Here is a 21,050-nt window from a genome sequence, read left to right as displayed (position 1 = left end):
AGAGGGATGTGGTCCAAACATAGGCAGATGGGACTTGTGTGGCTGAGACATTTTGGTTGGCCTGGGCAAGTTGGCCTGAAGAGCCTGTTTCTATGCTCTGTTTTGGTCAGTGAGATAGAATACTGCGAAGCAGACCCAAAACACCTTCCAGGCAAATTCTCTCCACTGTATTAAGCAATTGTTTTGGTGGTCTTCTCACCTTTATTTACTTCATATACAACAGCATATATTCCATCTTAGGAGTCCCCAAGCAGCATCAATATCGACCTCCAATTTCCAATAACGCCTCTCCCTCCATTCTCTCACTTTCCCTCATTTCTCTGACTCACTTCCTCCAGCTCCCCGGCCCCTTTCCTTCCTGTGTCCTATCAGGGACCATCTTCCTCAGTCCTCTGTCTCTCCCCTTCCCCCCTCCACCTCTATCATCTCCTCGCTCTTCTTCCCCTTCCCTTTTGTATCTGCCTTTCACCAACTAGCCTTCCCCCACACCACCATTTCCCACCTTCTTATTCATGCTTCTGGGTAATTTTCAGCATATCTGAAGGGCTCATACCAAAACGTCACTTGTCTATTGCTTTCCATGTGTGACTTGTGAATTCCTCCTGTACCTTTGTGTACAGTACTAGTTCCCCAGTATCGACAAACTTCTTGTTTATCTTTATTATTGGCCAATGGTCATGGTGAGCAGGAATATACTTTCCCTGTTACTAATTTTCAATGATAAATTCTCCAAAAGCAACTTGTAAGCTTAAACTTTATGGAAACCAGCACCTTTGTACAATTCCTTTCTATTCTCAGAGCCTATTCTTCATTCCAACTTCTCCCAATTTTCTGTCATTCCCATATCTGGGGATCTCGAATTGTAAGAACACCAGATAACTCAGGGCTTGATCCTTTGTTCCTCAAGCCTCTTCTCCTCGCACCCCCCCCTCACCTCATTTCCTTGCAATATTCAGTCATGTAACCATAATAATGCAATTTGAAACAGAAAGAGTTTGTAACCTTCATCAGAGTTAATTCACATCGAGAAAGTGCATCTATTGGTCAGCAACCCTGATTCTTGTGCATTGACAGGGAGCCAACATCATACCACTATTTACCATTCAGTCCTTCATTTGCAATGTTATTTTTAATATATATATTTTAATCACTCTATAAATGCATTGCAATGTGCTGCCTGGTGATATCTTAACACTGAAGTATAAATATGGAACTCAATCTGGTTGATTCCTTCAGAACAGTGTCCCAATGTGTTGTCTCCCCACAGTGAATGACCGACATACCACAGTGTCCCAATGTGTTGTCTCCCCACAGTGAATGACCGACATACCACAGTGTCCCAATGTGTTGTCTCCCCACAGTGAATGACTTACATACCACATTGCCGTTTTTGATAAAATTCCATCTTTTATTTCTGTAATTTCCATCTTAAGACCCCGTGGCTATCCACAGTCAAAACACTTATCACATTTCTGCATTCCAATCTTTAACAGCCTGGCCACACACCCCATGTGAGATTCCCGTCTCCCTATCCCTTCCATGGTAAGTGGATGGATATCATTCAGCAGTTCTATTTAACAGCTAGGGTGGAAAGAGGGCAATGCATATAAGCATTTTAGCCAAACACTGGTGTCTCCAGCAATAAAAATAGAAATTACTTGGGCCACTCAACAGGGTAGGCAAGTATCTATGGTATGAGGAACTGTTAACGATCCAGGTCTGAGACCCATGATTTGAATTAGACCAAATGCAAACAAATGAGTCTCGACCAGACAAGTTGGGCTTCAGGGCCTGGTCCATGCTGTATAACTCCATGACGAATTCAGAAAGAGAGTTAGTTTTTAGGGTGAAAAGGGAAAGGTTTAGGGGGAGCATTAAGGGGAACTTCTTCACTCAGAGTAGTGGGAGTGTGGAACGAGCTGACAGCTGACGTAGTAAATGTAAGCTCACTCTTGAGTTTTAAGAATAAATTGGATAGATATATGGATAGGAGAGGTCTGGAGGGTTATGGAATGGGTGTAGATCAGTGGGACTAGCAGAATGATGTTGTGGCACAGACTAGAAGGGCCAAATAGCCTGTTTTCTCTGCTGTGGTATTCAATGGTTCTGCTTGAGAACCAAGAAAACCCCCACCTAATGTGGCAGTTCAGGGACAGTTAAAAGTAGACTGTGTCTGACTAATCATTGAATTTTTTGAGGATGTAACTAGTAGAGTGGATAGGGGAGAACCAGTAGATGTGGTTTACCTGGATTTTCAGAAGGCTTCTGATAAGGTCCCACACAGGAGATTACTATACAAACTTAAGGCACACGGTATAGGGGATATGGTATTGAGGTGGATAGAGAATTGGTTGACAGATAGGAAGCAAAGAGTAGGAATAAAGGGGTACTTTTCGGAATGGCAGTCAGTTACTAGTGGGGAACCACAAGGCTCAGTGCTAGGACCCCAGTTATTTACGATATATATTAATGATTTAGATGAGGAAATAGAAAACAGCACTTCCAAGTTTCCAGGCGACACGAAGCTGGGTGGGATTGTAAGCTGTGTAGAGGCTGTTAAGAGTGTGCAGGGTGAGTGGGCAAATGCATGGCAGATGCAATATAATGTGGATAAGTGTGTGGTTATCCACTTTGGAGGAAAGAATGCGAGAGCTGAGTACTGTCTTAATGGTATCCAATTAGGAAAAGGGGAGATGCAAAGAGACCTGGGTGTTGCTGTGCATCAGTCATTAAAAGTGGGGAGGCAGGTGCAGCAAGCAGTAAAAAAGGCGAATGGTACGTTGGCATTCATATCAAGAGGATTTGAGTTCAGGAGCAGAGAGGTATTGATGCAGTTGTATTGGGCCTTGGTGAGACCTTACCTGGAGTATTGTGTTCAGTTTTGGTCTCCTTATCTGAGGAAGGACATCATTGCCGTGGAGAGAGTGCAGAAAAGGTTGACCAGGGATGGCGGGACTTGCATATGAAGAAAGGCTAGAATGACTGGGCTTGTACTCACTGGACTTTAGATGATTAAGAGGAGGTTTAATGGAAATGTTCAAAATTCTTAAGGGATTTGACAGGCGAGATGTAGGAAGATTGTTCCCAATGTTGAGCAAGTCTAGAACCAGGAGTCACAGTTTAAGGATAAAGGGGAAGTCCTTTAGGACTGAGATGAGGAAGAATTCTTTCACTCAGAGGGTGGTGAATTTATGGAATTCTCTGCCACAGGAAGTGATTGAGGCCGGTTCCATAGCTATATTTAAGAGAGAGTTAGATTTAGTACTTGTGACTAGGGGGATCAGGGGCTATGGAGAGAGAGAGCTGGAACAGGGTATTGAGTGGATGATCAGCCATGATCATATTGAATGGCGGTGTAGGCTTGAAGGGCCAAATGGCCTACTCCTACACCTATTTTCTATGTTTCTATGTAAGTCATCCTTGGTTCCATCCAATCCTACCCCCCACAACCAAACTCTCTGCTACCTAGATTAACTTGTTTCTCTCTTTCTGATGAAGGGCCTTGGACCTGAAACGTGAACAGTTCCACTTTTCATGGATGCTGTTTGACCCACTGAATGTTTTCAGCATGTTGTCTTTTTATTTCTGATTACTGTGTTCCTGATTTTTATCGACATCGCCAGAGCACCTCGTCTGCTTGCTGTCAGCTCTGAATAACAACAAAAAAATCTCAGAATCAATTTTGGATGCAGACTGTGAATGCACAGAGCAGGCGAAATGTTGCTTTCACCTGACCGTTCCAATAGCTACGACTTTGAGTTGGAGGCAGTAGTCTGTTTTAAGGGTAGTTCAGGGGAAAATTCCAAAATGGAAATTGGTAAGATTTTTATTGAGGTATTAAAGAATAGGAGGGAAGGAAGCTAAATGGAATTAATACTCAGATTAGATGTAATATAAATAAATGGCAAACATGCTTGAGCTGATGAATAAACTACCCCTGTTCATGTATTCTCAAGTTCTCTGTCCCAGCCAGTGATGATCTATGGTTTAATGTTGTTTAGTTGAGATCTACCGGCATCTGACCACATCATAAAAATGGGGTCTGTCAGAAATTTGCATATATTGATATAAATGCCATTCTTGACCTTACTCCTCTCACCCTTGTACATCACTAAATCTTATTGTCAGTCAGCAGAAGTGTGTCTGGATCTGATATAGTCCAACTTTAATGCTTGCTTTAGAAAATGAGAATCCCTTATATTGCTTAGAAACCAGTTTTCTGGACTGACCACTAATCCAACACAGCCTATTTTTGATTTGGTACTTGGATAGAACATTTTATTTCAGGTTAATTATTAAATGGTTTAGCCGCCATTTTGAGGCATGCAGGTGCCAGTAATTTTTTTTATTAATTATTCTCTTCATTTTGGGAGAATTGACATGAAGCTGTGACAAATGTCAATAAAGGTTTATTGCAAATTTCCCATTCCTCAGCCTCAAACATTTCTTTAAAATCTTTTTCAGAATACATTAAAAAATGCTCCGTTCAAGCCTTGGTTCATTTGGATTGATAGTATTTGATTTTGTTTGATCCCCATTAAATCACATCAAACTACCATAACTGAAAGTAGGAATCTATTCAGACTGGTAAAATCTCCAGGCATTTTATTGAATCAACTAGATTCTGACCCAGTGTAACAGTATAACTTGGATAACCAGTTTCACATCCCTTCTGATATTTATCTTTATCACTAACTTCATGAAACATTGAAACTGGGAGAGATATAAAATTAGCAGCTCTTGCGGCATTACTGATAGACACAGAGTTAACATCCATTCCTGGGGGAACTGCGTGCTCTTCTTTCCATTGTACTGTGGGATCTTCGACCTCAGTCAGAAGTGCAGAGTGTTCTTCAGTTTAACTCAACATCTCAATTGAAGAACCCATCTCTCGGGTTCTGCGCACCCCTCTCAACATTACACCGTGTATCGCACTGATTTAAACTCTGGACTGGGAAGATAATCTTGAACCATCGAGGCCAACATCAGATTATATTAGATCATTCAGTTTTTTTGATACTCTATGTAGAATGGAATAGATGATGAATATTGCACCCCAATGTGTCTTATTCAGAAGTGTATGTTTGGTTACATCCGTGTGAAGTGTTATTTGTAACAGTAACTGTCTCAAATATGAATATGTCAGAGCTGTATTGAACACTTCAAGTGCAGAACCCTTATAATTTTTAAAAATATTTAAAATTTATAGACAGTGACCTTATTTTTTTCATCTAATATTTATCTGAACTTATTATTATTACTAAGCCAACTGAAAGGGATGGTAGCGTTCAGTATGTGAGGGAATTGGACTACATTAAACATTTGCTGGCTAAATGTGACATACCATCACAATGAAGGTGGTCGGCAGAAACATGAGATTAACACCTCATATATATTGCTGAGCGAATATCTTGTTTTAACTTTCTTCTAAGATCACTGCATAAGTAAAAAGGAATTGTATTATAATATTCTGGCGTGAAAGACGAGGTACAAATTCAAAATGTTCTCGTCTTTGCTGAACACCGGTTCCTTTAGTATGGGTTCCGCATCCTTATGAGGAACTGGGCCAGGGTTTGTCAAATCGTTGCAGTTGTTACAAGACATTGATGAGGCCTCATTTGGAGTACTACATTCAGTTATGGTCACCATGCTACAGGAAAGATGTTGTCAAGCTGGAGAGTTTGAAGAATAGATTTACAAGGATGTTGCCAGGGCTTGCGGGCATGATTTGGAATGGTTGAGCTAGCTAGGGCTTTATTCCTTGGGACGCAGGATGAGGTGTGATTCCAGAGTTGTGCAAAACTTGAAGGGCCGACATGGCCTGTTTCCGAGCTGTAAACGGTTATATGGTTATATGGAATAGATCCAGTGAAAACCCAAGACTTTTGTCGAGAGGGGAAATCGATAACCAAGGGGATACTGGTTGAAGGTGAGGGGAGAGGAAGCTGAGGGGTAACACAGAGGGTGGTGGGTGTATGGAACAAGCTGCTAGAGGAGGATCAGGGGCTATGGGCCAAACACAGACAAGTGGGACTAGCGTGGGTGGGGTTTTTTGGTTGGCCTGGGGAAGTGGGACTGAACAGGCACAATTGCACTGCGGGTCATCCCAAAGAACCACCACACCTCCCAGCACAGCTGATTGCTTCAACTGAGACGTTGCAAATGGGTTTGATACAGGCTGATGGAGATGGATCCTGGATCTCTGGTAAGGCAGCTATTGATTTTTCCAGATTCCTGAATGTCTACTTCAGCAAACAAAGGAACCACTCACATCTGCTGTAAAATATAACCACTTTTGATTTTATTCATTTACCTTACATAAGGTTAAAATACCGCCATTTAAAAAAGATTGTATTGCCAAAGTTTGACTCATTGGTGAATGAAACATTGAAGAGCACATCCTATTTCCTTGCCATGGACCTCCATTTGGAATGAGTGAGTGCATGCAAATTTGTGCTTTCCCCTTTAAGGGGTATTTCCTATCGTTTAAACCTTAACTAAACGATTTATCCCATTTACAAGCGTCGAACAACATCCTTGGGATGCAAAATTTGGAATGTTTGCAGCAGTTTTCTCAGAAGGAAAATGTGTCTTTTAATAGCTGGTATTCTGGTCAAAATCCTACACAGTGAAGAATTCAGTGGCAAGGACTGTGGAATGTAAATTGCATGGCTGAGGTACAAACCGGTGACACATGGGAGACTGCAGATGGTGCAACCTGAAGCTAACTCAATCCACTGGAGGAACTCAGCAGGCCAAGACAAACTGCCTGACTCACAAGCAACTGCAGTCTGAAGCAGAGTTTTCTTTCCTGTTTCTGAGCTCAGGATGGCGTGCAGCACACGTCTGTCACCGAGACAGTAAAGCCAACGTCCTGATGCAGGATCTCCACCAGAGATGCCGACCGAACCTTTGTCTCTGCAGATGCTGCCTGACCTGCTGAGTTCCTCCACCAACAGTGGCAGAGCTTGAAGGGGGGGGGGGGGGGGGGGGGTGGCAAATGGTAATGCAGTGACCTGAAAGAGTTCCTTAGAGGAATGCTGCACTCCAGTCAGACCAGTTTCGCCTACAGACTGAGGAATGTTGAGAGTTACTGCGGCTTTGTTCTGGTAACCATGGCAATGCACCATATATAAAGCAATCCTATTAAAAGTCTGAAGGGAAAGTTTGGCAAAGAGTTTTATAGTCTCACCCACCCATCTGAAATTAAACAAGGGTATTTATTTATCTTCTTTTGAATTACAAAATTCCATTTTTTTTGTATCCAATTAGTCAGAAATTCGACAACACACATTCAACAACTGCATCAAGGTAGCACCTGCCAGGGATCCTAACTGGCACACAGGATTGGACTGGAAAACTCAAAATCAATTGCATTTTCCTGACAGTTTTCCACAATTACGTGCACACCAATAATCCCTCTTTCCCCTTTGAGTTGCAACCGCCAGAATCTATGGCAGAAAAGACAATTGTCAGTTCAAATGGTTTTAAAAAAGCGAACCGGTCTAATCCCACTTTCCAGTGCCCTCCTCGCTCACTGTAATACATTCCACACATTAACTACTGGGTGTGACATGCTGCCCCTCCACCACCCATTGAATTGCAAAATATTAGAACTTAGTGAACAATGAGAAGCTGGTGGGACTCTGGATCAGATATAGAGTCTTGATACAGAGTGTCAACCATGAAGCCTCGACTGGCCACTTCTATCCATGGACCCGTTGAATCCCTCCAGCTTTGCTTTGTTCACATCATTCCAACTCATCACGACTCCTTCTGTGATGCCACCCCCTCCCCCAAGCCTGCCCCTTCTCCCTCATCCCACCTCCATTATTCTTTTCCCTCACGTTACCCTGCCCTTGCTGCCAAGCCATTGCAACATCTTCCTGCCTTTTTAACAAGAGCATGTGTCAGATTTACACCCAGTAAATGTTTTACAGACTGAAATATGGAAAATGGAGAGCATTTAGCCGGGTAACGGCACCAGCAATTCAAGTTCTCCCAGTTCAGTGTCTGCGTGGGTTTTCTCCATGTGCTCCAGTTCCCTCCCACGATCCAAAGATGTATGGGGTTGGTAAGTTAATTGATCACACAGATGTAATTAGGTGGTGCGGGCTCGTGGGCCAGAAGGGACCGTTACCATGCTACAATTTTTTTTTAAAAGATGAATAATTCATAGAAACCCACAGTGCACAGGGATGGCAAATTGTGAACACATTCCTACAGCTGCCCTCACAAGCCTGTCCAATGCCCATTGCCCCATATGCCCACACTTGTTTGCCAGACACTCGTTCTAACTTCCTTACTGCCCCAAACAGACTCAATAAATGGTCCCGATCCAAAACATTAACTGACCACTTTTACCCATAGATCCTGGCTAACCCTCTTCACCTGGTTTTCTCTTTAACCTGATCAGATGATTTTTGGTTGACAGTCAAACTGCCCTTTGCTGAAACATGTGCAATATTAAGTCACAAGATGTTCAAATAGAACTTAAAGCAAACAATTTTAATCCCCGTTTATTTCCTGAGTTGCTCCTGGTGCGTCCAAGGGATCCTGTAACCCCAGGGCTATGCTGGGACTATCTGGGATTATATACTGGTTAAGGAGGTATAGCAGTGAAGAAAAGGGGGAAATGGATGCTAACTAATATGGTTTTTACGCAAAATTCCCACAACGTAGGCAGTGTAAAAAGTTCGGAGCGGACATGAGTGACTCATTCCCATTCCAAAATTTTTCCTGCGCCACCCCCTTGACAATTTTGCGGGGTTCCTTCAGTCTAAACAGCAGGTGGTCTGCCACAATAGGTTAATGAATAGCACGTATTTGCAAGTCCCACCTCTTTACTTACCGCACTTCTGGTATTCAGTGTAAAATCGTGTAAGGGAACGGAGGTTTTCAGTTTTGGTTGTTCATGTGTGAAGGTAAGAAAAAAATTTTGAACAGAAAAAAAATTCTATGTAAAAAAAACCATAGAAGTGTGGGTTTCCTCAGGAGCTTCTGAGCAAGAACATGTTGATTATTGGTCCCTGGATGGTCCTGCTAATGACCAGTGCTACCATCTAGTGGCCTTGATGGGATATGGCTTGTAAATACATTCCTGTCAGGGACTTCACTGGGTTTACAATTGTGCTGGGGAACCCCTGAGTAAGCTGCATTTATCAAATTGCTGACTGCGGTACTTCATTAGCAATGCAGCTCTTCAAATGCATGTGGTGCTTTATCCACGATTTATATCCAAATAAAATCTTTTTACTCACGCTATTGGAATGGTATCCAGACCTACGTCAGAATCTGAACACTTAATCCAAATGGGCCATCAAATCGCAGTTTCTGTACAAATGCCAGAGCAGTAAAGCTCACGTTCACATAGAATCCTGAAAGTCAAATCACTCTCCCCTTCACCCCAATTGATTAAAATCCGCAAATTAGAAAATCACCATCCAAATATAATTAGAATTACTGTGATTGCCGCACAGGCCCTGCTTAGTCTGAGATAATAGTTTTCACCAGACCATTTCCTTCTTGTTGATTGATTTTGATTCCCGGGCTTCAAATAAATACCTTACTCACAAAATTCATGGCAGGGGGGTACTAAACTAAGGAGTAATTTGAATCAAAGGTAGCCAGAGGTATGTGGGTGAAATTCTAAGTCGTGACAGAAGCAAAGCAGTCACCCATTTCCTACCCCACTTTCCCATTGCTCTCTGCATTGTTCTGTTGCTAGAGTTCAATGTTGGCATTGCTGGCACCCAGTGTATTTAAAACTGTTACAAAATAGAACCACAATTCTGAGAAGTGCCCTCAAAAGTATGCCAAGCCACCTGGAAACTCTGGTAGAGATACAAACTGTCGATTAGAAGATTCTATGTGCATTTAAAAGATGACTCAGCTTGGAATGAGGAACAAAATAGATGGAACTGTCAATAACCAAGTAAACCAGGACTTGGTCCATGCTATACTTTGAGGATGTTTTTAATGTTGCTGAACATCTTCTTTGCATTTTTTTTTTACTTCTCTCTCATTAATGCACTTCAGCACCAGCTTCGTAACTTGAAACGTCTCTGCCTCTCCCGTTCCACCTTCAGGACTTCAGTCCGACATCAATCTCCGTGCTCTGATGGGCAGTGCAAATGGTCAGCTCTCTACCTGCTTCCTACACCAGCTGCCACGGCAGCAGCTCAACAGGCACGTGAGGCAGGGCACGTGCTTCCACCAGGCCGAGGCTGAGGAGGAGTGGATCGAGATGAGGTCCTCCTGGGACACCACAAGCATGGCTTCCTCCGTCTGAACTGAGGCCGAGGAAGAAAGGCTTAGAGCCTCGCGGAAATTCCGCAGAAACCAAAGGCTTTCACTGGGCAGGCTGGAATCAGCAGCTGTAACAAGAAGAAAAATAACTTACTGGATTCCAAACATAATTTGATTCGCGGGGGGGGGGAGGATGATGAGTTTTTTTTGCGAGTTTTTTGGCAGACACTTTGTGGTAACATTTTCTGATCTCTCACCATGATCTTTTAACATAGTGACAAGAGTAGGCCATTTGCTCCATAGAACCATGCAGCACACAAACAGGCCCTTTGGCCCATCTATTATTCTGCATAGTCCCAGTGACCTGCACTATACTATATCCCTCCATAAGTCTCCCTTCCATGTACCTGTCTTTTCTTAAATATCAAAATTGAGCTCACATTCACTACTTCTGGTTTCAGCTCGTTCCACACTCTCAGTGTGAAGAAATGTCCCCCTTATTGTTCCCTTTAAACATTTCACCCTGAACCCATGTCTACTTGTTCTTGTCTCAGCTTATCTCAGGGAAAAAAGCCTGCTTACATTTACTCTATCTATAACCTCATAATTTACTATACCTCTGTCAAATCTTCCCTCATTCTTCTACACTCCAGAGAATGAAGTCCTAACCTGTATGGCCTTCTCCAATAACTCAGTTTCTCAACATCCTTGTAAATCCTCTCTGCACTTTCAATCTTATTGATTTATTTCCTGTTATTCAATTACCAAAACTGCACACAATACTCCAAATGAAATCACCAATGTCTTTTATTTTAAAAAATCACAGCGCTGCCACTGGTGAGGACCCAGGAGAGTGGAGACACAGCACTCTTCCAAAGGGTTCAACCACCCAGTCCTGAAGGCATCTTATTTTAAAATCCTACAATCGCGGGGTTTGTGCTCAAAGCGGCAGTGCCTGTGCTTGGCAGCAGCCTCAAGGGGTTTTGCAGACTCCTCTGTCTGTACCAAGGCTGAGGAAGAAAGGCTCAGAGCCTCGTGGGAATTCCGCAGAAACCAAAGACAAGACAAAATGGGCCCTTTGGCCCACAAAGTCCATGCTAACCATCAAGCACTCAATTTAGTCCTACACTAATCCCAGTTTATTCTTCCATCATTCTCCTCCAGATCCTGCTTCTCACCGAAACACGAAGGGCAGCTTACAGCACGCAATTGATCCACCTTTCGGCATAGATGGGGGTGGAGAGCCAGCAGCATTTTACTTAGGGGGACAATGGCAAATACCAGAGGAAATCTGTTTAAGATGAATGGAGGAAAGTTCAGGGGAGATGTCAAAGGCAAGATTTTTGAAAAAGAGATTAGAAGGCGCTGGAATGCATTGCTAGAGGTGGTGGTGCAGGCCAAGAAAATTGCGACTTTCAAAAAACTCTCAGATGGGCAGGGATATAAGTAAAATAGAGGGAAATGGGTGTGAGGTAGGGAAGGATTCGACAATTGTGGAGTAGGTTTACTTTGGTCAGCATGTCGTGGGCCAAAATGCCTGTACTGCAATGTTCCATATCTTTAGGATGTGGGAGGAGCATTGGGAAACCCACATGGTGAACATAGAAACTCCACACAGGATTGAACCAAGTGTAGCCGTGAGGTTGCAGCTTTATTGGCTGAGCCGTACTACCCCCTGTGTTAGTGGTTCCTCACACTGCTACTGCCTGCATGTTTAAGGAACATGGATGTGTATCCAAGTCGGCACGGTGTGTGACGTGGAGGTAGCTCAGTGCTGCTCCATTATCTCTGTAGCCTTGATCTTCTGCATGATGGAGGTGATAGGTTGAGAAGTGCTGGCAAGGTGCTGTGAGGCACTGCCGCACTGATTAACATGGACTTCCAGGCTTTCGATTAACATGGCTTCCAGGCACATCAGTTTCAGAGGTGAAGGAGCCGGGGAGGCTGGTGATAAGGACAAGGCTGACAAAGCAGTGACTAGGGCAGCACGGTTGGCGTAGTGGTTAGCGTCTTACAGCGCCTGCGATCGGGACCTGGATTCGAATCCCGTGCTCTCTATAAGGAGTTTAGATGTCCTCCTCATGTCTGCGTGGGTGTAGGTTCACGAGGTGTAAGTTGGGCGGCACGAACTCATGGGCCAAAATGGCCTGTTACCGTGCTGTCTGTCTAAACTTTTTTTTTTAAATGTAAAAAATTGAAATTTAAAATTTATACACATTTCTACTCTTTAACAATTGATGCAGGGGACATACTCAGGGAAGTTGAGCTAAACATTGATCTGGTCTCAACAGAAGTGACCAAGTTCAGTTGAGGTCACCACATGATCGAAAGGCTGTGAAGGAATCCGAGAGGTCCAGGAGAAGGGTGATGAGAATCGTTCATGGGATGAAGGATCACAGTTACAAGGTTTAGGGAGGAAGGAGTTGTTCACTGTGAGGAAGACATGGCTGAGAAGAGAGGAGATGGATGTGTATAAAATTAGGAGATCTGCATGGAGAGTGGCAGTTCCTGAAAGGGGAGCAGAACTCAGGTGTAAATAAAGAGGAGAACAGGAGGAAAAACATTTTTCTGCAACATTTTGGGAATCTGAATGGCAACTGCTTGAAGATGTTGTGGGGAATTTCCACTGTGGACTTCAATAGATAAATGAACAGCGTTACGTACATGACAGTACTGATAAAGATTAGCCCAGACAGTCTTATATTTAAAATAATATTTTAATTCTTAATTAACAATTATATAACAGCTACTCTAATTTAACAATCTTATCTAAATTTAACTATATTAATATACAATTATCTAACTATGCATGAATACATTGGTGTGTGTGTGGAATTCCCCAAGCTTAAGGCTCAATTCTTGGAAGGCAGTTCCAAGTTCATAAATTCGGTGATGATACGTGGGCTTGAGATTGATGCGAAACACAGGCTTTAGGTGGTTGAGGCACGCAGGCCTTAGATGAAGTTAGCCGTTCCTAAAATGGGTGAGAGAGACTGGGGGTTACAGAAGGTGGATAACTCACAACACCCTGGTTGAGGTGCTTCAGAGAAATACCCTTTTTTAGACGAGTACCTTCTTCAGCAATTAGAACCCTTTTGGTGGGTCAGTAGAAGTAGAGTGGTTTTCCTTCTGCAAAATTTAAAACCTCTTGCATGGGTCAGTAGATGAAGAGCGGGCTCTCATTCCTCAGTAAGCAAAATGAAAAATTTTGACAGTGTTGCCTATGACCACACAATGAGGCCAAGTGGGTTTCTCAGTCTCACAAAGGAGGTCGAAGAGACGGCTCTCTTGTGCCGCTTCTTTTAAAATGGCCTCCATCCACTCCTGTGTGTTCAGTCTTTATCTGTCCATCTCATAGTCTCTATACCAGGCATCTCCAGGGCCGCTCCCCTTCACTCTGCATATGTATCAATATTTTGGAAACTGCAGTCTTCAAAGCCTGCTGCTAGTTCAGTCACTTTCCCAAAGGCTACAGGCTTTTGCTAAATCTGGTTTCTTAAAGGGACAATCCCACACAATAAAATGAACAGAAAAATGGGAGAACATCACATCTTCCACCATCAAAGAAAATTTTTAGCTGCAAGAGCAAGATTTTAACTGCAAACCACTAGGTTTGAAATAATACATGACATGTCAGGAAAATATACATTTTTCAGTAACACTGCAAACTTAATCTCTTGAAAGGCAATCACCAAAAATTTTTTTAGAGAACTCTCTTTATCACCAAAAAAAAAACTCCCTACGATTTTCTACCTATGGGAATGGGAATGGGAAACGCGGAAATCATCTGAACTGGACAGGGACCAACTACATAACCAAGGTAAGTCACAGTAACATGGCCCAAGTTCACTCTTTGCCAATTTAACAGTAAGATTGGTGTTCGAGTTTGTCAAATAGTTTCTCTTAGGCCAATTCACAGACTTCCTAAGACTGATCTTTATATTTCAAGACATAATCTAACAATTTCAACTGGACATCCTCATTAACCCATTGTTCCTTCAACAACCCTAAAGGTCCTTTAACTTTCTGTTCAAACCCCAACTCAAAAATGCTAAAGCCCAAGGACTCTTGTACAGACTCTCATGCTGCAAACAAAAGCCAATGGACTCCCTCATTCCAATTCTTCTCATGCTCAACACAATAGGTCCTCATTCTGGGTTTGAGAGTCGAATGGAACCTCTCTAAGACCCCTCGAGACTGGAGGATATTCAGGTGATATGATCTGGTTAGCTCCCATTCTGCAAGCTAACTGCTGAAACAATCCTGACATGGAATCACTCCCCTGATCGGATTGAATCTCCTTAGGCAAAGCAAACCAAGTAGGTAACTTTCCAAAAGTTATTGACACAATCTTAACTTTAATATCTCCAAATGTCATTTCCTTAATTTCCTCCTCAGAGAGGGCCTCCGCTCTCACCTCACCACAATCAAGATCTGCGTTTTGTCCCACCACACACTCTTTCCGGGATAACGACAAGTCCTTACTCCTGAGTTTGCCACCAGAACTCTGGCCCAAACCATCTGTACAGGCCGGATATGTATTCAAATTTGTCTTGGTTTCCTCAATAACTGGCTGGACTGCTACTTCAGATGACATTTCCTACAATGAAACCAAACCCTCCGACACAAAAGACCCAAACTCCTTAATATTACCAACTAGACTGGAACTCTCTTGGTTTCCAGGTGCTTCAACTTTTTGAATACAGGAGACTGGTTCTGCCTCCTTTTCTCTCTCTTTCTTCTTAACACAGAACAATTCGCCATCACATGACCAGGCTTCCTACAATAGCAGCACAGGGGACACGAAGGCCTTTTTCTTTCCTTGCTTTCCTTCATCTTCACCCTGAGCATTAATTCCCGATATGTTTTCTAACTTACGTAGACATTCCACTTAATCCCTTAGGAAGGTCTTATTTGGCATAAATTCAACTCTCTGGCAGGTTCCTCTTGGCACGAGCTTAACCCAGTGGGTTAAAGCATACTCATCCAATATTCCAGCAGATTCTTGCCAAGTTTCCATTTCTTCCTCCGTCTTTTCCTCTCGGCTTTCTCCCTTCTAAGTTTTTCCGATCCTAGCTCAAACTGCTTTTGTGTTTTCTCTCTCGCCTCCCTGCAACCGCTAATCTAAATTCTTCTAATTCTAGCTCAGCCTGCTTTTGTTGTTCTCTCTCTCTCTCTCTCGTCTCTCTGCAACTGCTAATCTGATCTTCTCTCATTCTAGCTGCTTTTGTCTTTTGACTTCCTCAAACTGCTTTTGTCTTTTGAGTTTCTCAGCCTCCAATCTCCTTTGCTCTTCCTCATTTCTAAGTTTCATTCTCTTATCCTCCAATCTACATTTTTCTAATTCTAGGTCAGCCTGCTTCTGTTCTTTATCATACTCTACTCTAAGTTTTTCCAACTAAAACTGCATTTGTTCTTTCTCTCCAAACTTTCCTTTTGTTACATAATAGTCAACTATAATTTTCTGGATCTCTGCCTTTTTCCTTGCTGGCTTCACCACCAACTTTTGTGTGATAGTCAATAACTCACCCTTTCTGGACCCCTGCAAACCTGCAATGGTGGGCAGTCCCAGAAACCCATCAATGTCCCTCACTGCTATTGTTACACACACAAGCCTTTTATTTGGCTTAAAAAACTTCTATTCAATCAAATGGAAAAATTAGTCGATCATTTGGCTCCCAATTTGGTGTGATCCCAGATGACGATCCCCCAATTTTGTTATGTACATGACAGCAGCGATAAAGATGAGCCCAGATGGTGTTAATTTAAAATAATACTTTTAATTATTAATTAACAATTATATAACAGCTACTCTAATTTAACTAATTTATCTAAACTTAACCACATTTATATACAATTATCTAACTTAAACTTTAACTATGCATGAACATATTGGTGTGTGTATATGTGGAATACCTCAGGCCACTACAGCTTAAGGCTCAATTCTTGGAAGGCAGTTCCAAGTTCATAAATTTGGTGATGATACGTTGGCTTGAGATTGATGCGATATGAAGACTTTAGCTGGTTGAGGCACACAGGCCTTAGATGAATGGCGAGACACGCAGGCTTTAGATGAAGTTAATACTTCCTGAAGTGGGTGAGAGAGACTGGGGGTGACAGAAGGTTGATTACTCATGACACTCTGGTTGAGGTGCTTCAGAGGAATGCCTTTTTCAGATGAGTGCAATTAGAACTCTTTTGGTGGGTCAGTAGAAATAGAGTGGCCTCTCATTCATCAATAAGGAAAATGAAGAATTCTGACAGTGCTGCCTTTGGACCACACAATGAGGCCAAGTGGATTTCTCAATCTCATCAAGGAATGGCCTCCAGCCACTCCTGTGTGTTCAGTCTTAATCAGTTTGTCCCATGGCTTCTCCAGGGCCGCTCCACTTCACTCTGCATATATATCAACATTATGGAACATGGGAGTCTTCAGAGCCTGCTGCTAGTTCACGGTTACTTTCCCAAAGGCTGCAGGCTTTTGCTAAATCTGGTTTCTTAAAGGGACAATCCCACACAATAAAATGAACAGAAAAATGGGAGGAATGGCACCACAGCGATGAAAATTTTGCAACTGTGCAGAAAAGACCAGTTGGGATGCTCTGGTACAGACCTGGCATTGACATGAAGGGCTGAATGGTCTCCTTCTGTGTGGCAACCATTCTATGATTCTCATATCAATAATTTCCAGTGTCCGCACTTTTTTTGTTCCTAAATACGTTGATAATATTTATTCACAGTTGACACCAACCTGGCTCATCTCCGTCGTAAAGCTTGGCAAATTTGTTTAACTCCAGTTTGGGTAGGCATTGTTCCACAGGTACCCAATGGCCTGTCACAGGGCACAGCAGCTCTGTTGGCTGATACAGGAGCTGCAAAGGAAAATACAGGGACTAACTCAGGCTTAACTCAAAAGCTGTCAAGACACTGTGCAGAAATATGAACTTTTCAAATGTTTTGTTGAACCTGGTTAACTTTCTGTTTATTCTAATCAACTCGTACAGATTTGAAATGCGTGATTAGACCTAGAATAACGACAGCACCTGCGGCACAATGACGTCACCTTGATGTGACTGTCACCTCTTGTGGCACAATAATCTCAGCTGCGATAGGGTGAGTTTTTCGTTTGTAAAGTAAGCTTCCAAGATAAAAAAGCAGAATCAAAACCATAAAGGCATAAATTGAGATTTTAAAGCACATCCTCCAAAATTATTTAATAATGAAGACATTTTTTAAAAAGTGGGGGAGGCCGAGATCCATTTTAGCCCCATTTTCTATCTTGTCCAAGAGGACAACTACCATCCACTATGATATGCAGTTTTAGTTTGTAAAAGTGAGTGGCAGACTCTTCAATTTAACAGAGCTAAAGTTGACAAATTTGATCAAATTCTTTGAGGTTGAAACAGGGAAGGATGATGCGGTGTATTTAAGTTTCTAAAAGGCATTCGGCCAAATACCACACAGGTGTCTGGTGCATAGATTAAAAATGTGTGGTACTAGAGGGAGTGTGTTAGCAAGGACTGAAAACGGGCAGAATGATAGAAAACAGACAGATGGAATAAGTGTCTCCTTTTCAGATTGGACAGAGATGATCTGTGACTTATTAAAATCTCTTGGTGCCTGCCCCATTGACCACCGCCAGTGGGCTGATCTCGCCTCAAACCGTGCATCTTGGCGCCTCACAGTTCGGCGGGCAGCAATCTCCTTTGAAGAAGACCGCAGAGCCCACCTCACTGACAAAAGACAAAGGAGGAAAACCCCAACACCCAACCCCAACCCACCAATTTTCCCTTGCAACCACTGCAACCGTATCTGCCTGTCCTGCATCGGACTTGTCAGCCACAAACGAGCCTGCAGCTGACGTGGACATTTACCCCTCCATAAATCTTCGTCTGCGAAGCCAAGCCAAAAAAAAAAACAAAAGTCCTGGAGGAAGGAGCAAGATTTCCAAATTTGCCGAAGATACCAAAATAGGCGAAGGAGCATGTTGTAACAAGGAGGCTGTAACACTGCAATGGGATACAGAGAGATTGAATGATTGGGCAAAAGAGTGGCAAGTGGGGTTCAATGTGGGGAATTGTGAGGTCATGCACTTCGATAAGAGAAACCAAAAGGCAGCTTATGATCTCAAAGGAGAGACAAAGCAATTGAGTGCAGGCCCAACAAGTAGTTGTGGAGGCAAACAGCATTTTGGCCTCCATTGCCAAGGGGTTGAAGTTTAAAAATATTGTTGAAATTTAATGGTGATGAGGCTTCACCTGGAATAATGCGGACAGGTTTTTCCTCTTATAGCATCCCACAGAGTGGAAACAGGCCTTTACTCACTCCGACCAAGATGTCCCACCCACACTAGTTCAATCCGTCTGTGTTTGGGCCAAATCCCTCGAAACCTATCCCAGCCATGTATTTGTTCAATTTTTTTTTAAACATTGTATTAGCACCTGGCTCAACCACTTCATCTGGCAACCTTTCCATACACCCACCATCCTCTGGATAAAAAAAGTTACCTCAGATTCCTGTTAAATCTCTCCCCCTTCACCTTAAACTATGGTTACCAATTCCCCTACTCTAGGCAAAGGCTGTCTGTGCTTACCCAATCTATTTCTCTACTGATCAATGAGATCACACCTCATCCTCCTGTGCTCCCAACCCTAGCTCAACCTCTCCTGAGCCACCCCTCCCCCCATCCCCACCACCCCAAGTCCTGGCAGCATCCCCATAAATCTTCTCTGCACCCTCTCCAGCTTTACCCCATTTCTCCTGCAGCATAGTGACCACAACTGAACATAATCATCCAAATTGGGCCGCTCCAACATGACCCTCCGATTTCTGTAGTCAGTACTCTGACTGATGAAGGACAATGTGCCAAGAGCTTTTTCGAATGCCTAATCTTCCTGTGACACCACTTTCGAGGTACAATGTACCTGTATTCCTAGATCCCTCTGCTCTGCCACACTCGCTAGAACCCTACGAATTGCTGCCTTTCAGGCATGGTAATGTGGCCAAAGAATGATATGGTTGTCCTGTGCTAGTCTGAAGATTAAACCAATCACTCAATGTTTCTCACTGCCAAACCCTGCGGCCAATTAAGCATTAGGCAACCCATGGTTCAGCAACTCTATCAAAGTAAATCAACAGTGTTATATAGTCAGGATAATGCGAACTATTTTGTAACCGCGTAAGAATACACCCTTCTCACTGTAGTGCATCACTGTAGGGTGTATGCAGATGTATAAGGGTGTGTGTGAACAGTTTCCTGAGGTGGTGGAAGACATCAGTAAGTAAAGTCTCTTCTGTAATTTAAATCTTGCATCTCTAAGTGATTTAAGAGTCTCCCAAGTAACCATTACCGTCAGTATCAATATTTGATCCAATTATAAGCAATAAAGGAGCCAAGATAAAATGTTTAGATCTGGGTTAGATTAGGTTCTATTCCCAGAGATTACAAGGCAGCCTAGACCTCGACGCTAGTGCAGTGAACGTCAGTGAGTTTCTTTCAAGTATGCACCAGATCTGCTTCTGAAAGTTTAGGGGAGACATCATGGGTAAAATAGAAAGTAGTGGGTGCCTTGAATGCATTGCCAGGGGTGGTGGTGGAGACTAGTACAAACAAGAAATTTAAAAGACTCTTGACTGGGCACATGGATGCAAGAAAAATAGATTATGTGTGTAGGGTAGGGAAGGTTTAAATTTCTGATAGGCTTATATAGTCGAAGGGCCTGTACTGTACTGTTACGCTCTATATTGTGAGTGGGCCAGAGATCACCTGTCACCAAAACAACAGGGACACGACAGAAATACTAGATTCCAGGATAACCATGTCACTTCTGAGCTCCTGGACGACCTTTGAGCCTGAAAGGACGGAGGTGAGAAAGGAACTTCCCGCAGCCTCAAATCAGCCTGGATCTCTCCTTTCTCAGTTCGCTCCAGACGAGGGGGCAGTTGTCACAGTTGCCTGCATGAACTATAATCTGAGGTCAGGATTGAACCCGTGTCACTGAAGCACTCCTGCACCCAAACCATACATTGTACTATAAAATTTGCCCAAGACAATGGTGCTTACCTTGTATTTTACTTTAATACATGTGTGCACATAAGGACCCAAGTAATAATACTTCATTCTTGGAGCCTTCTCATTCAGTCTTTGGGTTAGTGCTATTTCCCTGGAAGACAGTAGAAACAGTGCCATCCTTAGCAACCTGTCATAGCTCAGGTCTCCCTTCCAAAGATAAAGCATCAGATCAGAATGGAACAATCCCCTTCCTCCACACATCATGCCTCTATTGCAGAGAGCAGTGGAGGCAGGGCCAGCAAAGCCATTGGAGGGCTGATCTTTGGATAGTAGGGGAATCCAGGGTTACAGGATCATAGACATTAACATCAACATTACAGACCCGAAACAGGCCACCACAGCCCTTCTAGACCGTGCCCAACTATTATTCTTCCTAGTCCCACTGACCTGCCACCCAGTCCATACCCCTCCTATCCATGCACCTGTCCAAATTCTTCTTAAAGGTTAAAATTGAGCCTGCATTCACCACCTCAGCTGGAAGCTTGTTCCACACTCCCACCACTCTCTGTGTGAAGAAGTTCATAGAAACATAGAAGATAGGAGCAGGAGTAGGTCATTCAGCCCTTCGAGCCTGCTCCGCCATTCAACGAGATCATGGCTGATCTTAAAGTTCAGTACCCCGTCCCCGCCTTCTCTCCGTAACCTTTAATGCCCTTATACTGAAGAAATAGATCTAATTCCCTCTTAAATATATTTAATGAACCTGCCTCTACTGCTCTCTGTGGCAATG

General features: G+C 43.0%; 1 protein-coding gene across 5 annotated transcripts in view; it reads right to left on the bottom strand.

Moving 5' to 3' along the window:
- Positions 1-6,279: 6,279 nt before the first annotated feature.
- Positions 6,280-21,050, bottom strand: part of LOC138741022 (arginyl-tRNA--protein transferase 1-like) — an 87,850-nt gene continuing 73,079 nt past the window's right edge. For all 5 annotated transcript variants that reach the window (XM_069894470.1, XM_069894471.1, XM_069894472.1 and 2 more), the window contains 3 exons: positions 20,312-20,411; positions 17,000-17,120; positions 6,280-10,376 (listed from right to left, as the gene is read on the bottom strand). In XM_069894470.1, the coding sequence (XP_069750571.1) occupies positions 10,138-10,376; positions 17,000-17,120; positions 20,312-20,411 (460 nt within the window). In that variant the 3' untranslated portion in view covers positions 6,280-10,137. The remainder of the gene's footprint in view (positions 10,377-16,999; positions 17,121-20,311; positions 20,412-21,050) is intronic.

This window comes from Narcine bancroftii, chromosome 8 (genome assembly GCF_036971445.1).
Source record: "Narcine bancroftii isolate sNarBan1 chromosome 8, sNarBan1.hap1, whole genome shotgun sequence".
NCBI classification, from domain to species: domain Eukaryota; kingdom Metazoa; phylum Chordata; class Chondrichthyes; order Torpediniformes; family Narcinidae; genus Narcine; species Narcine bancroftii.
The sequence above is the reverse complement of the archived record's forward strand: the minus strand, read 5'-3'. Positions and strand labels throughout refer to the sequence as shown.